This window comes from Macrosteles quadrilineatus, unplaced genomic scaffold (genome assembly GCF_028750875.1).
Source record: "Macrosteles quadrilineatus isolate MER2022 unplaced genomic scaffold, UCM_ALF_1.0 Scaffold_3__2_contigs__length_128488019, whole genome shotgun sequence".
Lineage (NCBI taxonomy): Eukaryota > Metazoa > Arthropoda > Insecta > Hemiptera > Cicadellidae > Macrosteles > Macrosteles quadrilineatus.
This window is the reverse complement of record NW_026542596.1, coordinates 110,808,202-110,823,345: the sequence shown is the minus strand read 5'-3', so window position 1 is coordinate 110,823,345 and position 15,144 is coordinate 110,808,202. Positions and strand designations below refer to the sequence as shown.

The following is a 15,144-nucleotide window of genomic DNA, read 5'->3' as shown; positions in this document are numbered from 1 at the left end:
CTTATCTCTGGTTTCAATCATGTATAGTAAAAAAATACATTAAGGTCAAATGGGGCAACATCAAGAAATATGCAATTCAAAGCTACATTAAGTTGGGGGGGGGGGGGGGGGGTGGGGTGCACTTACCCCAGATCAAGGGGAAAGTGTACACCCCAAACATAATTTTTTTTAAATTCTCAAAAACACAAAATTAATATTTTTAACAAAATAAAAAAAACACAGATACAAAACATTCTAAAGAATAAGCTCAGTAAATTTTATTTTTATAGCACCTACGGGTATTTTTTAATCTGTGGTCAAAGTTATACTATCAAATGTCCACTTACTTCACTTGACCTTAGATAATATGTCGTGTGATTGGTTTGAAAAAAGAAATAGGAAAAGAGGTAGAATAGTACATTAAGTTAGTTAGAGTGAGTAAGAAAATGTTAATACCAATTATAATATGTTATTTATAATGACGATATTTGACGAATTTTATGTCAAGGGTTTATGCAATCTTTTAGGGACTGTAAAATAAACATTTTTACAAAGAGAAGAACAAATAAAGTTGTTGTTAACATGATAAATACAGTATGCCTATAATTTTAGGGGATGATGCGTGTAAATCATTCAAAAAAATGTATCAACTGTGTGTAACACATAACACATTCCAAAAAACTGCTTATACAACTTTGTTGTAACTTTTGAAGATATTCAGGCAAAAACTTTAAAGTCTCTTCTTACTGCTTGGTATTTTGTTGATTGTGTCTTAGTAGATAATTTAAGTAACATTATTTTTAGATTTGAAAGCGTTGCTGTGTTCAAATTTCTCTTTATTTTAAAACAAAGCAATGATCTATCCTATACCAAAGATAATTTGTAATTAATTGTAAATAGTCTTATACGGTACTGTAAATAAAATAATTTATGAAATTAAATTTGTGTTTGTTATGAAAACTCCTGATATAAGATGTTGTGTCACCGCAGTCTGCAGTTAGAATGTTATGTACAAGTATATTACTTATTGGAATTAGATTCAAAGGTCGACAGTCTCTCTTAACCACCCAGTTGGACTTTTACCTTTGTGTTTACTGTATCTAGATAAGCAAAGGGTGGGGGCTTTTACAGTACCTACATGTCTAATTTTATTAATTAAATAAGTTTTGCATTTTATCTTTTTACAATAATAATGACGATGTCAATCTCAAAAAGAGAATCAAATATAGACTGTCAGCTGTCCTGCAGTTACCATAGGTTCTGGCGCACACCGCTGGGAGCGCCATGTAGTTACGGCACAGACAAAGTATTATATTGTCTGTGGTTACGGCGTACGCTACACGGCCATCCCAGCGGTGTGTGCCAGAACCTATGGTAACCAAAGCACGGCTGACAGTATATATTTAATTCTTTTTGTCTATGACGTTATGTTGTGCGGAGAGTAAATTAATATAATTGTACAATTTGAAAAAATATTGCTGGGATATTGAGCAATATTGACAAAACTATAAAATACTAGTCTATGTACTTTGATATACAGGGTGTTTGTGAACTCTCTCGAAAAAATTCACAGGATTATTCCTTGGGTTAATACATGAATATTTTACACTATAAACATGGGTCGCCGGAGCCTCGTTTTCCGTCTGTCTGTCTGTATGTGTTTTTTATAAATAACCTTATAACTCGAGTTTGAATAATTGAGGTACAAACTTTAAATTTGACACACTTGTGTATTTTAACGTGGTACACAAACATGCAAAATGTCATTTAGTTGACTATAGCCGTTTCAAAATGGCGGCCATCTAAAATCTTTGACCTCAAATTACATGAAAACCACTAGAGTTACAAAAAAAAACACAGGAATAACAATATGTAGGTAATTTTATGCCAAATCAGATGACACATAGATCTTAAAAATCGGACAACAAACAGCTGAGTTATTAATTTTTTAAATAACTAATAATTTCTTTACCGGCTTTTAATTGTTATTGTTTATTCTTGAAAATCATCAACCAAATGGTTGTTAGATAATTGTTAGGTAATTAAATTCAACAAGAAAAGTTGTAAAATCTATTTTAAAACACCCTATATTATCATTCTGGGGTTTTTTTTCGGGTAAAGTCGTTTGCACTTTCAACAATTAATTATTGGAGATGAATATTTTTGGAAGTTTGAATGGGGAAAAACAGATGATCAGTGTTGTGGTTGTGGAGCAGTTAAAGAGTCTTAAACTGGCATACACATAGTGAATGAGTGCTGTTTTACACAGATGCTCAATATGAATTAGTGCTTCGTCTTATTTAGTAGGCCTGGCCTGGACTGAGGTGTTGTTAGATTACCCTCGTAATAGCCTTGTGATTAGGGGAGGCTATGATAGTATTCACATTGGATTATGATACTGAAGTAGCTAGATATCCTTTATAAACGAGGCATGTTTTTTAAGTAAGTACCATTTTTAAATTTCTCCGTTCCAGCATTTTGGACATTTGCGCTGTGTATGTGGGTCTATTGGCAAGCCTGCACCGGAAATTCTGCAACAATCGGCCGTGTTTACATCCGGTTTCGAGCATTCAAAATGGTGCCGCCAATTGAGACTGCCGCTGACTGTGAAATGTGCGCTATAATTCGATTTTTAAGTGCTAAAGGTGTGAAAGCCATTGAAATTCATCAACAGATTAGTGAAGTTTGTGTATGGCAAGAATATTATGAGTGACGGAATGGTACGCAAGTGGGTAAGGGCATTTAAAGACGGCCCTGCCATCATTCATGATGAGCAACGCACTGGGCGGTGTCATTACTGTCCCCAGTACCCAGTGCGTTGTTCATCACGAACAATGGCATGGCTGTCTTTAAATGCCCTTACCCACTTGCGTACCATTCCGTCACTCATAATGTTCTCGCCATACACTTCACTAATCTGTTGATGAATTTCAATGGCTTTCGAACCTTTAGCACTTACATCTAATTACAGCTCACACTTCACAGTCGGCTGCAGTCTCAATTGGCGGCACCATTTTGAATGCTCAAAACCGGTTGTAAACACGGCCGATTGATGTTGAATTTCCGGTGCAGGCTTGCCAATAGATCCACATACACAGCGCAAATGTCCAAGATGCCAATCGCAGCGCTGGAATAGAGAAATTTAAAAACGGTACTTAACAAACATGCCTCGTATATGGTCCATTTGTAGTAAATTTTTAATCTAATAAGAACTAGATGATCAACTCCTCTCAGACAGTGTCAGTGTGCCACAGTCCAAATAATATGTTCACTTCTAGTTTTTTTTTTTTTTTTTCTACAGTTATGGTTGATGTGACCAAAAAGCCTTATTTGGCAATATATTGTCCTTTATAATGTTGAGATTGTAGCACAACGGATTGAGCTATCAAATAATTAATTGTCCTTTAGTTTAGCTTAGCTAAGAAAAGAGTTAGGGTTAAGCTAAGACCAATAAACTGCAGCACACTCTAGTATTTAACATGAATAACTTAATTATACCTTCGAGAAACCAGTTTTGCTGCACAGCATACCAGGAATGCAAGGCCAAATGCTGAAGAAAAACTTAACAACTCTTTAAGAAAATATTCCAGCTTTATGAAGCTCGAGATAACAGAATGTGTCTATACATTTTCTATGCAATTATTTATTTTCATTTCTGGAGATTCAGGTTTAGTCACAAAATAGTCTAGGTATCTATCTTTTATTTGAGAAGCCATGACTATTACTAATGGGTTTACTAGGGTCCGTTAGAATTTAGAGGTGAAACAGTTTCCACCTTTGGAACTCAAGATGAGATACAGTACATTTCAAGATTGAATTATTTAATACAGCTTAGTTAATCGAAGTTTCAAAGACAGATTTAAGAAAAGTAAAGTTTAGTGTGATAATAGTTATTTGTGCAACTAGTGAGAAAAGTGAGCAATTGACTCACTCGAGAGAAATCCTTACTCACGAGCCGTAGGCGAGTGAGGAATGGTTTCTCGAGTGAGGCAATTGTACTTTGAACTCGAGTTGCACATTATACTTTTCCTACAGTTACCATAAAACAAATAAATTTGTGAAGGTAAACATAACCAATTTTTACACAGAAGTGAACTTTTAATATAACATTTAATGTGAAGTGACAAATACAACAGCTGACCAGCTGATTTACAGCCAGTGCTGCCAACGTATTTCGCGCGCATACGACGTTGCCTGCATGTTAGGCGCTCACTATTTCGTGCCTTCATGTTGCAAATCTAGAGTGAGACAAAGTAATTAGAGTGAGACAATGTTAACATTGTTGTGTGTTGTGCTGTTGTTGTACATTGTTAGGTAACTTTAGGAAAAAGTTAATTTTCATTTATTTATGTAGAGCAAAAGACTAAAACATACAAGCTTAGAAACTGCAACGCTGGTGTTTTTCCATTGAAATATTACTAGGTCTAATAAATGAAGATCAGCCTGAGGTGTTATCCCTTGGGCAGGTGACAGTATTAAAATACATGGGTTGAATCCTGCCTTGGTTCCGTCTATGGTGTCATGACGAGTTCACCTGGTGTATAGCAGAACTTGTTAGCAAAGGTCCATCTAAAATAAAATAGTGGGTAGTTGATGGGACAAGGTATGTATTCTTTTGAGTGTTGTCCCGTGATATTATTTTTCTACTTTTTACTCATCCTTTATGCGTCTGTCCACTGAAAACTTAATTTTGTTATTAATCAAGGGAAAACAATAAAAATGTACAGTTAAATCAACAATCCTTGACTCAAATAGTTAAGGATGAATTTGGAATGTTCTATCATTTCTCTATGCAGACAAGTAATATCATAAGTCCAACCAACACGTACAAGAAGACTTCTCGTCACATTGTAAAATCTTAAGCTTGTTTTTTAAAGTCTGGTTCATGTTGGTGACACTAAATGCTAGTGTCAACAGCATTGTTTTTCTCTTATTTTAGAGCAGGGCAAGTATTTGTTGTGCTTACTTTTGGGTATGAAGGCAGAGGAGGAGCCATTGTTTATAATTAAATTACGGTACTTGAATAAAAAAAATTACAATAGTTAGCCTATCTAGAAATAAATTCTAAAAAAGGTTAAGTTTACACAATATTACAATCAAAGCCTTATTGTGGAATTAAATAATAAAAACTTCTTGTATGGGGAATCCTAGACAAACAATGTAGTTATGAATCATTTATGAATTACCTAGTTGAAAATCAAGATTTTAAGAATGACATTTTGTCAAATTATTTAGTATTGATTTGTTTGTGAAGTATTCAAAACTATAAGCTGTTTGTGATTACTATTGGGAAGTGCTTCAGGTGTGAAAGCCAAGGAGAAAGTTCCTGGGTTATTTCTATCCAACCAGTTGGCCTTGGCAGCTAAAAGTCTTCAATCAACAGCTTTCACCTTGGATTTTCTGTAATGCATACAGCCAGGAATATTCCATCCAGCTAAAAACTAAGACTAAACTATAAACTCGAGAGAATTTCAACAACCTTATTTTGATTTTTAATATTTGTTAGGCCAGGTGTTTTCACAGTAGCTATACTTAAGAAAACTATTTTGGGCGGTGTTTGTTAATTGCTGCAATCAAACACAAAAAAATCAATACATAATGTTTTTAGTAGAACAAAATTTGTATACGGAAATTTCTATCAACTTGAACAACTGTATTAGACATACAAGTATGAAAAATGTAAAGTACTCTGGTTAAGGTTAAGGTAGCCTACAAATCATTTTTGTATATAAAACAGCGCAAACAACACTAAAAATGGTGACAATCCGTTTGTTAAAATTTGAAAATTACAAAGCTGTTAGACACTAATTACACACTGTTATAATATCACTGGAAGGGTAGTTAAAAAAGTAAAAATATACTTTGGCATAACATTATTTATATGGAGATGTCGCATGGAGCCAAATAAGTCTGATTGCCCCAATGCAAACATGGCTTATCCAGTGATGTCATGTAATTACTCATCTATAAATATTTAGTTAACTTGTTTGAATAAGGATAAGTAAGTTTGTAAAGATGGAAGGCATACTATAGGAACTAAATAGTGTGTCTTTGAATGAAAATAGTTAAAATTACTGTGAAATAACAACACATAACATGTTTTACATGTTTGACATGTTTTACAGGTATAAAATATGTTTTACAAATATTATTTTAAGCCTTTAATTAATACAAAACACATCAAAGTATTACTAAATGGTCCACAAAAACTACTTTTGTGCTTGTTAGTTGTTTGATCTGCCAAGTAAAATCTTTGCGTAACTTAAAATCCAAAAAGAAAAAATCTAAAAATTTATATTTTTACTAGTCTTGGTTAGTAGAACCAGCATTCAAAAAATCAAGCAAATCTTATAGGTCAGATTTGACCTAACATAACTTAATGGTCAAGTTGGTTGATTTGGCATGGAATGACCCAAGAGAGAAAAGAATATATGTATTAAAAGTTATTGGTTTTTCTTTTCCGAGTTGGTTTGGCTTTTCTAACCAAGGTATAACCGCACAGATTTGCCATAAAGCATCATAATTCATTTATCTTATGTATTACTCGACCAAAAAACATGAATTAGATTTTTTTTTTCAATTCTTACTTCAACTAAAGATGTATTTCACCAGTTCTAATTACATTATCCTATATATTTTGGTCTAAGAACCTTCAGTGAAATACCAGCTTTTATTTCAGCTATTAATTATTAAAATTAGAAGTCCCTAAAGTACGCTGCTAAATCACGAACAACCCAAATCGTTCAAAAATGGATTTATTTATCATCGGTAGATAGTTAAATGATCTTGCTTGAAACCTCAACGGTAACCGTCGATTTTGACGGGTTTCCTAGTTCATTAATAAAAATAAACTCGTTTGCCTTAAAAAATAAGGTTGGATGCCATTGACACAGAAAAAATATACATTTAAAACATTGAATGATTATAACAGCTATAAGACTAATCGATTTTGATGTTTGCCACATAAACAACTTCTAAACTAGTTTTAGTCAATGGACCTCTTAATGTTTCAGATATTATTTTATAATGCTTCTTGTGAGAAGCCATCAGCCAAAATTTCAATTAAATTAAGAAAATGCTTACAGAAGAATGGCTTCATTGAAGTCTCACTAATTGTTGCTGTGAGTCAGGAAAGGAAGTCATGTGGTGCATAAATAATTCATGCCGGGTGAGGGGTTAGGTTAATTACTAATTAAATCTTCACTCTTACAGAGAGTGTAGCACAATCAACATTACAAAATATAGGAAGGGGGTTTAGTTAGATTAGGGGTTTAATTAGTTTGACTAAGCTAATCAATAAATTTTAGTTAAGGCTCATTAAGTCGGTAATGCAAATCTAAATCAATCTTGGTTAATGAGGAGACAGTATTGAAATTAAAAGTTTTTAACATGTTTTTTAAAATAAAAGTAGCAATCAAATTTATCAAAGCATGTTTTAATTAGAGATAATCATCATTAGAGCCAACAACTGGAAGCTAGAAGATTCATGAAAAGGCCTTGAATTACTTCATCTAATAGAACTGCACCTACAGTTTAAAAATTGTATGAAAATGTTGCTGCATTGGAAAAAAATTACTGGGAAAATTGTCCAAATATACATATTTATAGTATCATATGTATAATCTATAAAAAATAATTATAAATATATGTATATTTATGTACTTGCAGGCATACCAAAATAAATCATCCGTAAGACATAAATAAGTCATCATTTGAAAACTTAAGTTAGTTTTTATGAGGAAATATTTTAATGAAAATTGTAATATGCTTGGACTGCAGGTTTACTGCGGCAGGGGTCAATCTACTGTACCAGATATTTTTTGTTTAACAGGATGTGTCACAATTCTATTTAAATGGAGTTGCTATAAAACCCCTTCCAGTACCGTACCATTAGTTTCCATTTTTGAGGGATAGGCCCGATTTTTTTTCTTCATAAAATAACCCATCATCAAGACTTGATTTGAGGAGGAACACAATATTTGAACATTTTGGAACCTCTCTTTATAAATATATGAAAACTCACTTGTTAAAAAAGTGGTTTACAAATAATCAAACAGAAATGGTATTGTTTTCCTGCCTTATGTTGTGTTAAGCACAAAATTGTCTGTGAAGTGAAGGAATCTTAGGAATGTTATGTCGAAGGATGGAGTTGTCCTCGGCTCCCAGTATGTTTCAGTAGAGATATTTCTATTTATTGAGAAATTGCAGTGTACGTCAAATCCGAAAAACTAAACACTGCAATTTAAGAAACAGAGTGTAAACAATTTTATATTTTTATCATTCACTCCAAATCTATTTGAATAGCATAACAGTGCCTTACCAAAAACACTAGCACAGATTCACTAGTAAACAACTTTATCAACTTTTATCTTTCCCAACTAGACAAATAGATTGTATCTGGATTAGTACACAATCAAAACACTAATTAATTTAAGTGATTTTGTAAACATGGAAATTCTCAGCGTATTTGAAAGTGTATACATTATACTGCTTAAAAATACTATCTATTTGAGAAAGATTCTATAACCACTAATGTATACAAATCGAGGCTCTGCCCCCCCCGAGTCTTCAAAGGAAAGGTTATGCAAATTATTTTTCTGTTCGACTTTTTGAGGAAAGAATAGGAAAATAACAATGTTTACATGTTCATATTGGCAGCTTTTTGTTTACAATAAATGTTTAAGCGCTTAAACTTTGCTTGGATTAGAAATGGCAATATTTACATGACTTCAGTCTTAGTTGATCAATTCCCATACATAGGACGGGCAACAGCTCGTCTATTTAAATTTAGGAAATGATGTTTAAAGATCCAAGTTAGACCACTTCAAGTTTGTGTCAATGACCTAGAGCAGTGATTCAGATGATAAGTGGATCTTAAGTGCAAAGGTCACTCACTGTCAAGCCATACAATCCTCAAACTGTTGACATTAGATTAGATTAGATCAGTTCCTGGATTCAATACACTATATTCATATATTATGCACCTTTTTTCCTTTCTAAAATTTAGTACAAATTTAGTTATAGTATTTTTTACTGCAGTTGTTACATTAAAGAATATTGTTAAATTAAAGAAACTGTTTCAGACTATAGTGGTTTTATCTTGAGAAATCAATAAAGAAAGAGTAAAATTTGCAATCAAATTTGATGCAATACAAATAGTGAAATATAGGGCAATCTGTTTCACAATAATATTATTACCTAGGCCTATTTATAAGCTAACAGATAAATTTGGAATTAGTGAACTTTATTTTTAAGAAAATAAAAGATGTCTCTCAATAAATATTGGAACCACGTTTCCTTAGGTTTTTCTTAAGTATCGGCAACTATGCGTACTAGGGAAACGACTGTTCCTTAGGAGGAAAGCTTGTTAAATTTTGACAAGTTATAATGTGTAACACGAGTGCAAATTGCCTTTGCTGTACTCAAGAAATTTTCCACTCTCGCCTGCGGCTCGTGAGTTAACTTTTCTCTCATGTGCAGCAAAGTGCCACTATGGACACTAGTTACCGTACACAAATAACTATTGAATAGTTCAGCCAGGAGGTCAGTATTTCACTTATTAAGCCCTCAAGTCTCTTGTGTAGGTCAGACAAAAAGCCTTATAGCAGCTTGTAAAAATAGAAATCTTCTTTCAAAATTTTAAAATTTCATTTTCCTTGTTGACAAGATACCAGCACATAATATGGTCCCTTTAGTGTTAGTAAATCCACTGACCATAGCAAAGGAAATCCATCTATACACTTAATACAATAAGGGATTTCTCTGTCACATCCCTTTTCCAGCCATCCTACTTAACCGATTTTTACGATTTTAATCTTAAAGCTTATGACCTTGTGGAGAAACAAATGGTAATTAAAGGTTTTCTTTAGGGCTTCGCCCCTCTTGCAACTGATTTATTTCTAGAGTTTGCTTTCAAAGATTCAACAATAAATTCTGACCCACTTTCTTTAAAAAGATTTCAATGTGAATAATCATGATTTCACAGCTGATCGTTCAGTTGAATGTTTAAAACAATCATAATGTAAATAAGAGACAAAAAAGTTTATGAAAATCAATTTAAAGATCGTTGATAATCGTAACCTGATTGAGGTAGGTAAATCAATCATTATGGTGTAGATCTAAAGTCAACAAATTTAATTTATTGTAATTTATTAAAAGTTATATTCACCCAACTACTGTCTCACACTAAGACACATAATCGTGAAATTTTAAAGGGTATTGTATTATTTGTTTTGCCTCGGTAACCAGTTTTGAACACAATCAAAATGTGCAATAAGTAGGAAAAATTACCCCATTTTAGTTGAGAAGTTTGTTTTCAATTAAATAATAATGATCACCTATACCTTGATCTAAATGACTGTGATTCTATAGTTGCCTAGACCTAGAGTCCCATTAAAACATGTCTGAAAATGTTCACTTTGAACAAAAAATACTTACTGTCATTTGCCTTATGAGCTCCAAAGTAAGCACAGGACCATCACATTTATCATTGGATAACTGGTCTATTAAGATAGAGAGGTCTTGCTTGAGATAAGGTACTGAAAGATGGCATTTTCACAGCCAACCAACACCCTATGTTTTAATGATAAAATTTATTTTGAAACAAGTGAAGTGTGCTAATACCAAGAGATGATATAAATTTTTAAAGTTGTGCAGATGGACACATGGATCTATACGACAATAAAAATAATTATAAGTTATGACCTTCCCTTAATTTGGACTAAAACGTTATCTTTTTAAAACATTAATCTTTTGCAATATACAGTATCATTACCAGTACCGTCATAGACAATAGATTTTTTTGTCTATGGTAGGCCTACCGTACATGTTAAATAATGCAAAACGTAAAACTAACTCTTTACAATTTTTTTTTTTATTTAGTTGAAGATGTACATTATCAAGACTATTAAATCCGTCCATAATCCAAAAGCCTAGAGATAAATCACACACAGTATTTTTCTGATTGAAATTTCCTTTAAGGAACAAATTTAATTTTTTGTTCATAATGTGACATATAGTGAAAAAATCTCTTATCTTCATACACTGCTGGTTTACATCCCCAGGTTGTTGATAATAGAGACAGAACAACCTGATAAGAAGAACACCATAGATACCGTAGCCTAATTGCTCTCTGCAATATCTATTTTTGAAAAAATAAAAAAAAACTTAATTTTGAAATCCATAAGAATGTCAAAAGCTAACAGACAATGAAATGCATAACTTTGAAACTCAACTACCTACAAATTTCTTTATACTAAGATTGTTTGAAATATATTTAGTTATTCAAAATGTATTGTCTGAACATGGTAATTAAAACCAAAATGTTACCAAACTAAAGCATTAGTCAAATAAATGCTGCAATATAAACACTCAGAGATTGGTAATTAAATAAGTAGGAATAATCCATGGTAAAAATGTTTATTAACCAATGAATGAAATGGCAGAATAAATGGGTTAAGATATAAATAAAAAATATATTAACACAATAAAGTAGACTCTGATATTATCTATATTTAATTAAATGACAGGTACAAATTATTGCATTAAAAAATATAAAGTATAAAAATGCAGGCTTATTAAGGGTCTAGTAAAGTTGGTTTTCACAGCTTCTATCATTTTGTGCTAAAATAAATGCAGTGAAATAAAATGAATTGGCTTAGCTTCTAAAAAAAAAACACATTGTGCTCTTTTGTGCCTCATTTTGAATCTTAACAATATTATAATCAAGTTAGAATTCCAAACACAAATAATACTTATAAACTACTTTTTTGGAGCCAGCGCGACTAAGCGCTATGATGACAAATTTGTATAAACTAAAACAAGAAAAAAGTATTAAAATAGGCCTAAATAGGAAAGTTTTTGCATGAACTAACTGGCTAATACTTATTTTTAAGACCTAATAACAATTGTCTTAAATTTGAAATTTGGTAATTGTACGTAGGTACAGCAACACACAAAATTGTGTTGATAATTAAATGATATTACCTGATGGCAACCAAAACCTAGATCTAAATAAGTCCTGCAAAAGATTAGCCTCAACTGCCCTGCAAGGTTAAGAGAGAATAATTTTTATCAGGCTTAAGAATCATTCATTTAGGCCTAAATGTTAAAAAGAGTTTAAAAAATTGAAAAAAGTTGGATTATGTAGGTAGCCTATGTAGAACAGGCCTAGTCACATTTAATTTGAAAAAGATCCCAATGAACAAATATAGACAAGGCCTAAATAATTATGGACATTTAAATACTGGCCACAACTATGTATACGGTACCGGTAGTGAGGAAAAAAAATCATCTAAACATTTTTACCAAGCAATAGATAAAAAAAACAATAAATATTATATTAGCCTATAATCAAATTCTATAAGGCCTCCACTATTCAAAATTTGTTGCCTTCAACTCATAACTTGTGCCTGTTTCAATACAGAACTAATAACCTGGACTTTTAAACCAATGCTAAGTATTTTTGGTGTGAATCTTTACATATTAGGCTAAGTTTCTTAAAATATGCTGTTAAAGACATGCTTGACTGAATTAATTATAAAGAAAAAAAAATTGTGGAAAGCAAGTAGGCCTACGCTTGGTTAAAAAGCCTTGCAGTTAAAAAATAACCCTGACTATGGAAATAAAATTTATTCATGGTGGCCCTAGTTTACAAATTCTGATTTTTCAGTCTTATCTTAAAAATACAAACCAATTGATTTTTGTTGCAGTCTTTGACATAAAACGTTCGTTACCATCTTAAATCTTAACAATAAGCCTACCTAATAATTTAATAATATAGCTTTGACAACATATTTAGACCTAAAGTTTAGAATACCTGTTGACCTCATGAGGTAGTCACGCATTGAGCTTTTTCTTTAGGTTTTCAGCTAGTTTATCCAAAAACTCGAAGGTTTCCAAGTAGTCTGAACGTTTGACATTGTTCATACCCTTGATACATATAGCGAGATCTTTGGTCATGAATCCAGACTCAATTGTTTCAACACAAACCTCTTCAAGCTTCTTGGCAAAGTCATCCAAAACAGTGTTGTTGTCGAGTTTAGCACGATGCATCAAGCCTCTTGACCAAGCAAAGATAGAAGCGATTGGGTTTGTAGAGGTTTCTTTCCCTTGTTGGTACATACGGAAGTGTCTTGTGACTGTTCCATGAGCAGCTTCAGCTTCTACGGTTTTTCCATCTGGACAGATGAGAACTGATGTCATCAGACCCAGCGATCCATATCCTTGAGCAACGGAGTCAGACTGTACATCACCATCGTAGTTCTTGCATGCCCATACGAAGCCTCCTTCAGATTTCATTGCATAAGCAACCATGTCATCTATTAAGCGATGTTCGTACCAAATTCCTTTGGCTTCAAACTTAGGTTTGTACTCCTTATCATAAATTTCTTGAAAAATGTCCTTGAATCTTCCATCATACTTCTTCAGGATGGTGTTCTTTGTACTCAGATACAGAGGATAGCCTCTGTCTAGAGCAAACTTGAATGATGAATGAGCAAAGTCGACAATGGATTCATCAGTGTTGTACATCGCCAAAGCAACACCAGCACCTTTGTAATCATGGACGACATGTTCAATCGGCTTTCCACCACCAGAGGGAGTGAAGGTTAGTGTTAGTTTACCTGCTCCAGGAACAATCATATCAGTAGCTTTGTATTGGTCTCCATGAGCATGTCTTCCAATGATGATTGGTTTTTCCCAACAAGTTACTAGTCGAGGGATGTTTTTGCAAAGAATTGGCTCTCTAAACACAGTTCCTCCTAAGATGTTACGAATCGTTCCATTAGGAGACTTCCACATTTGTTTAAGCTTGAATTCTTCTACCCTTTTTTCATCTGGAGTGATTGTGGCACACTTGATCCCAACGTTATATTTTTTAATTGCTTCAGCACAATCAACCGTGACCTGGTCGTTGGTCTTGTCTCGGTTTTCAATACCAAGATCATAAACGTGCAATTCAATATCAAGAAACGGGAGGATTAGTTTTTCCTTTATGAGATCCCAAATAATTCTAGTCATTTCATCTCCCAAAATATCAACAACTGGACCGGCTTTTATTTTAGACATGGTGAATGGTTAACTGACAGAAGAAAATGAATTGGCTGGAAATATAAGATTGCAGGCCTAGTCGGTATTTATTCCTGAAACTTAATCACCGCACAGAAGAAAAGGTAAATAATTATATAAGAAGGTACCTGGTTTTCTAATATCACGAATCTTCTCAAACGGCTTATATTACCGGTAACACTGAGTTGCTTCTCTTCCACTTCAACTAACGAACCAGATTAGACAACACACATACACATCAGTGACAAGTAAGTAAGCAATTAATAGCAGACAAAATTTACTAGTCATCAGTTAAGTGAAAGCAGTCGTCCGATTGGCTAGAATATCGACCAACCGCAGCTAAGATACCTCAATCATATGTTTAGTGTTTTCTTACTAGTTTTGAAGTTTAGCTCAATTAGTTGTCATGTAACCCTACTATACTAATACAATTATTTTTTATCTTAGCCTTAGTTTTTCATGGTTTTTCGTTTCACAGGCTTGTTCTAGCACGCTATTTTACATTGTTATTTATTAATAGAAACTTATTAGTTGGGTTTATGGCCTTAAATTCTGAAACTACCTATTTATTCTATTTGATGAAAAAAGCTATAGTGCTTCACAAATACTCGTCAGTGTTTGTGAGGATCGGAAGAAAATGTAGAAGAGTGAATTCTAGAACTAACTCTAATCAATTTTAAGTAATTCTAGAAATTATAAAAAAAAAACCATTCCTTTCTGTTGTTCCAATGACTTCCAATCAGCTAAATAGGCCAGATTAGATTACTAGACAAATCTGGTTAATTTTTCCATGTTTTAATGGGAATTCAATATTTTAAAAGGAAGAACTGTCTTAAGGCTGTAAAGGAAAGCTGGTAATCTTCCTAGTTATCAAATGTGTATACATTTTTTTAGGCTGGAGGTGCCTTTTACATATCTGCTGAAAACTAGAATTAAAAATATAGGCTACAATTTCAGACCACATCCTTACTATGGATACAATAAAACTAAATTTTGTTTACATATAAGGTATAGATCAGAAGAGCACCGACTCTTAAGTACTGTAACTACTCTTCTCTAAGGTTCTTGGACCCTCATCTCTTGTAAGTTAGCAAATAG

The 15,144-nt window shown here is 32.9% G+C and overlaps 1 protein-coding gene across 1 annotated transcript; it reads right to left on the bottom strand.

Moving 5' to 3' along the window:
- Window positions 1-11,381: 11,381 nt before the first annotated feature.
- Window positions 11,382-14,299, bottom strand: LOC128988331 (isocitrate dehydrogenase [NADP] cytoplasmic). Its single transcript, XM_054409521.1, has one exon. The coding sequence runs from the start codon at window positions 14,044-14,046 to the stop codon at window positions 12,817-12,819; it is 1,230 nt and encodes a 409-aa protein (XP_054265496.1). The 5' UTR covers window positions 14,047-14,299; the 3' UTR covers window positions 11,382-12,816.
- Between the last annotated feature and the right edge of the window lie 845 nt (window positions 14,300-15,144).

What these genes read in the sequence shown, in the direction of transcription:
- LOC128988331 (XM_054409521.1), bottom strand. Translation starts at nt 14,046, where the DNA reads ATGTCTAAAATAAAAGCCGGTCCAGTTGTTGATATTTTGGGAGATGAA.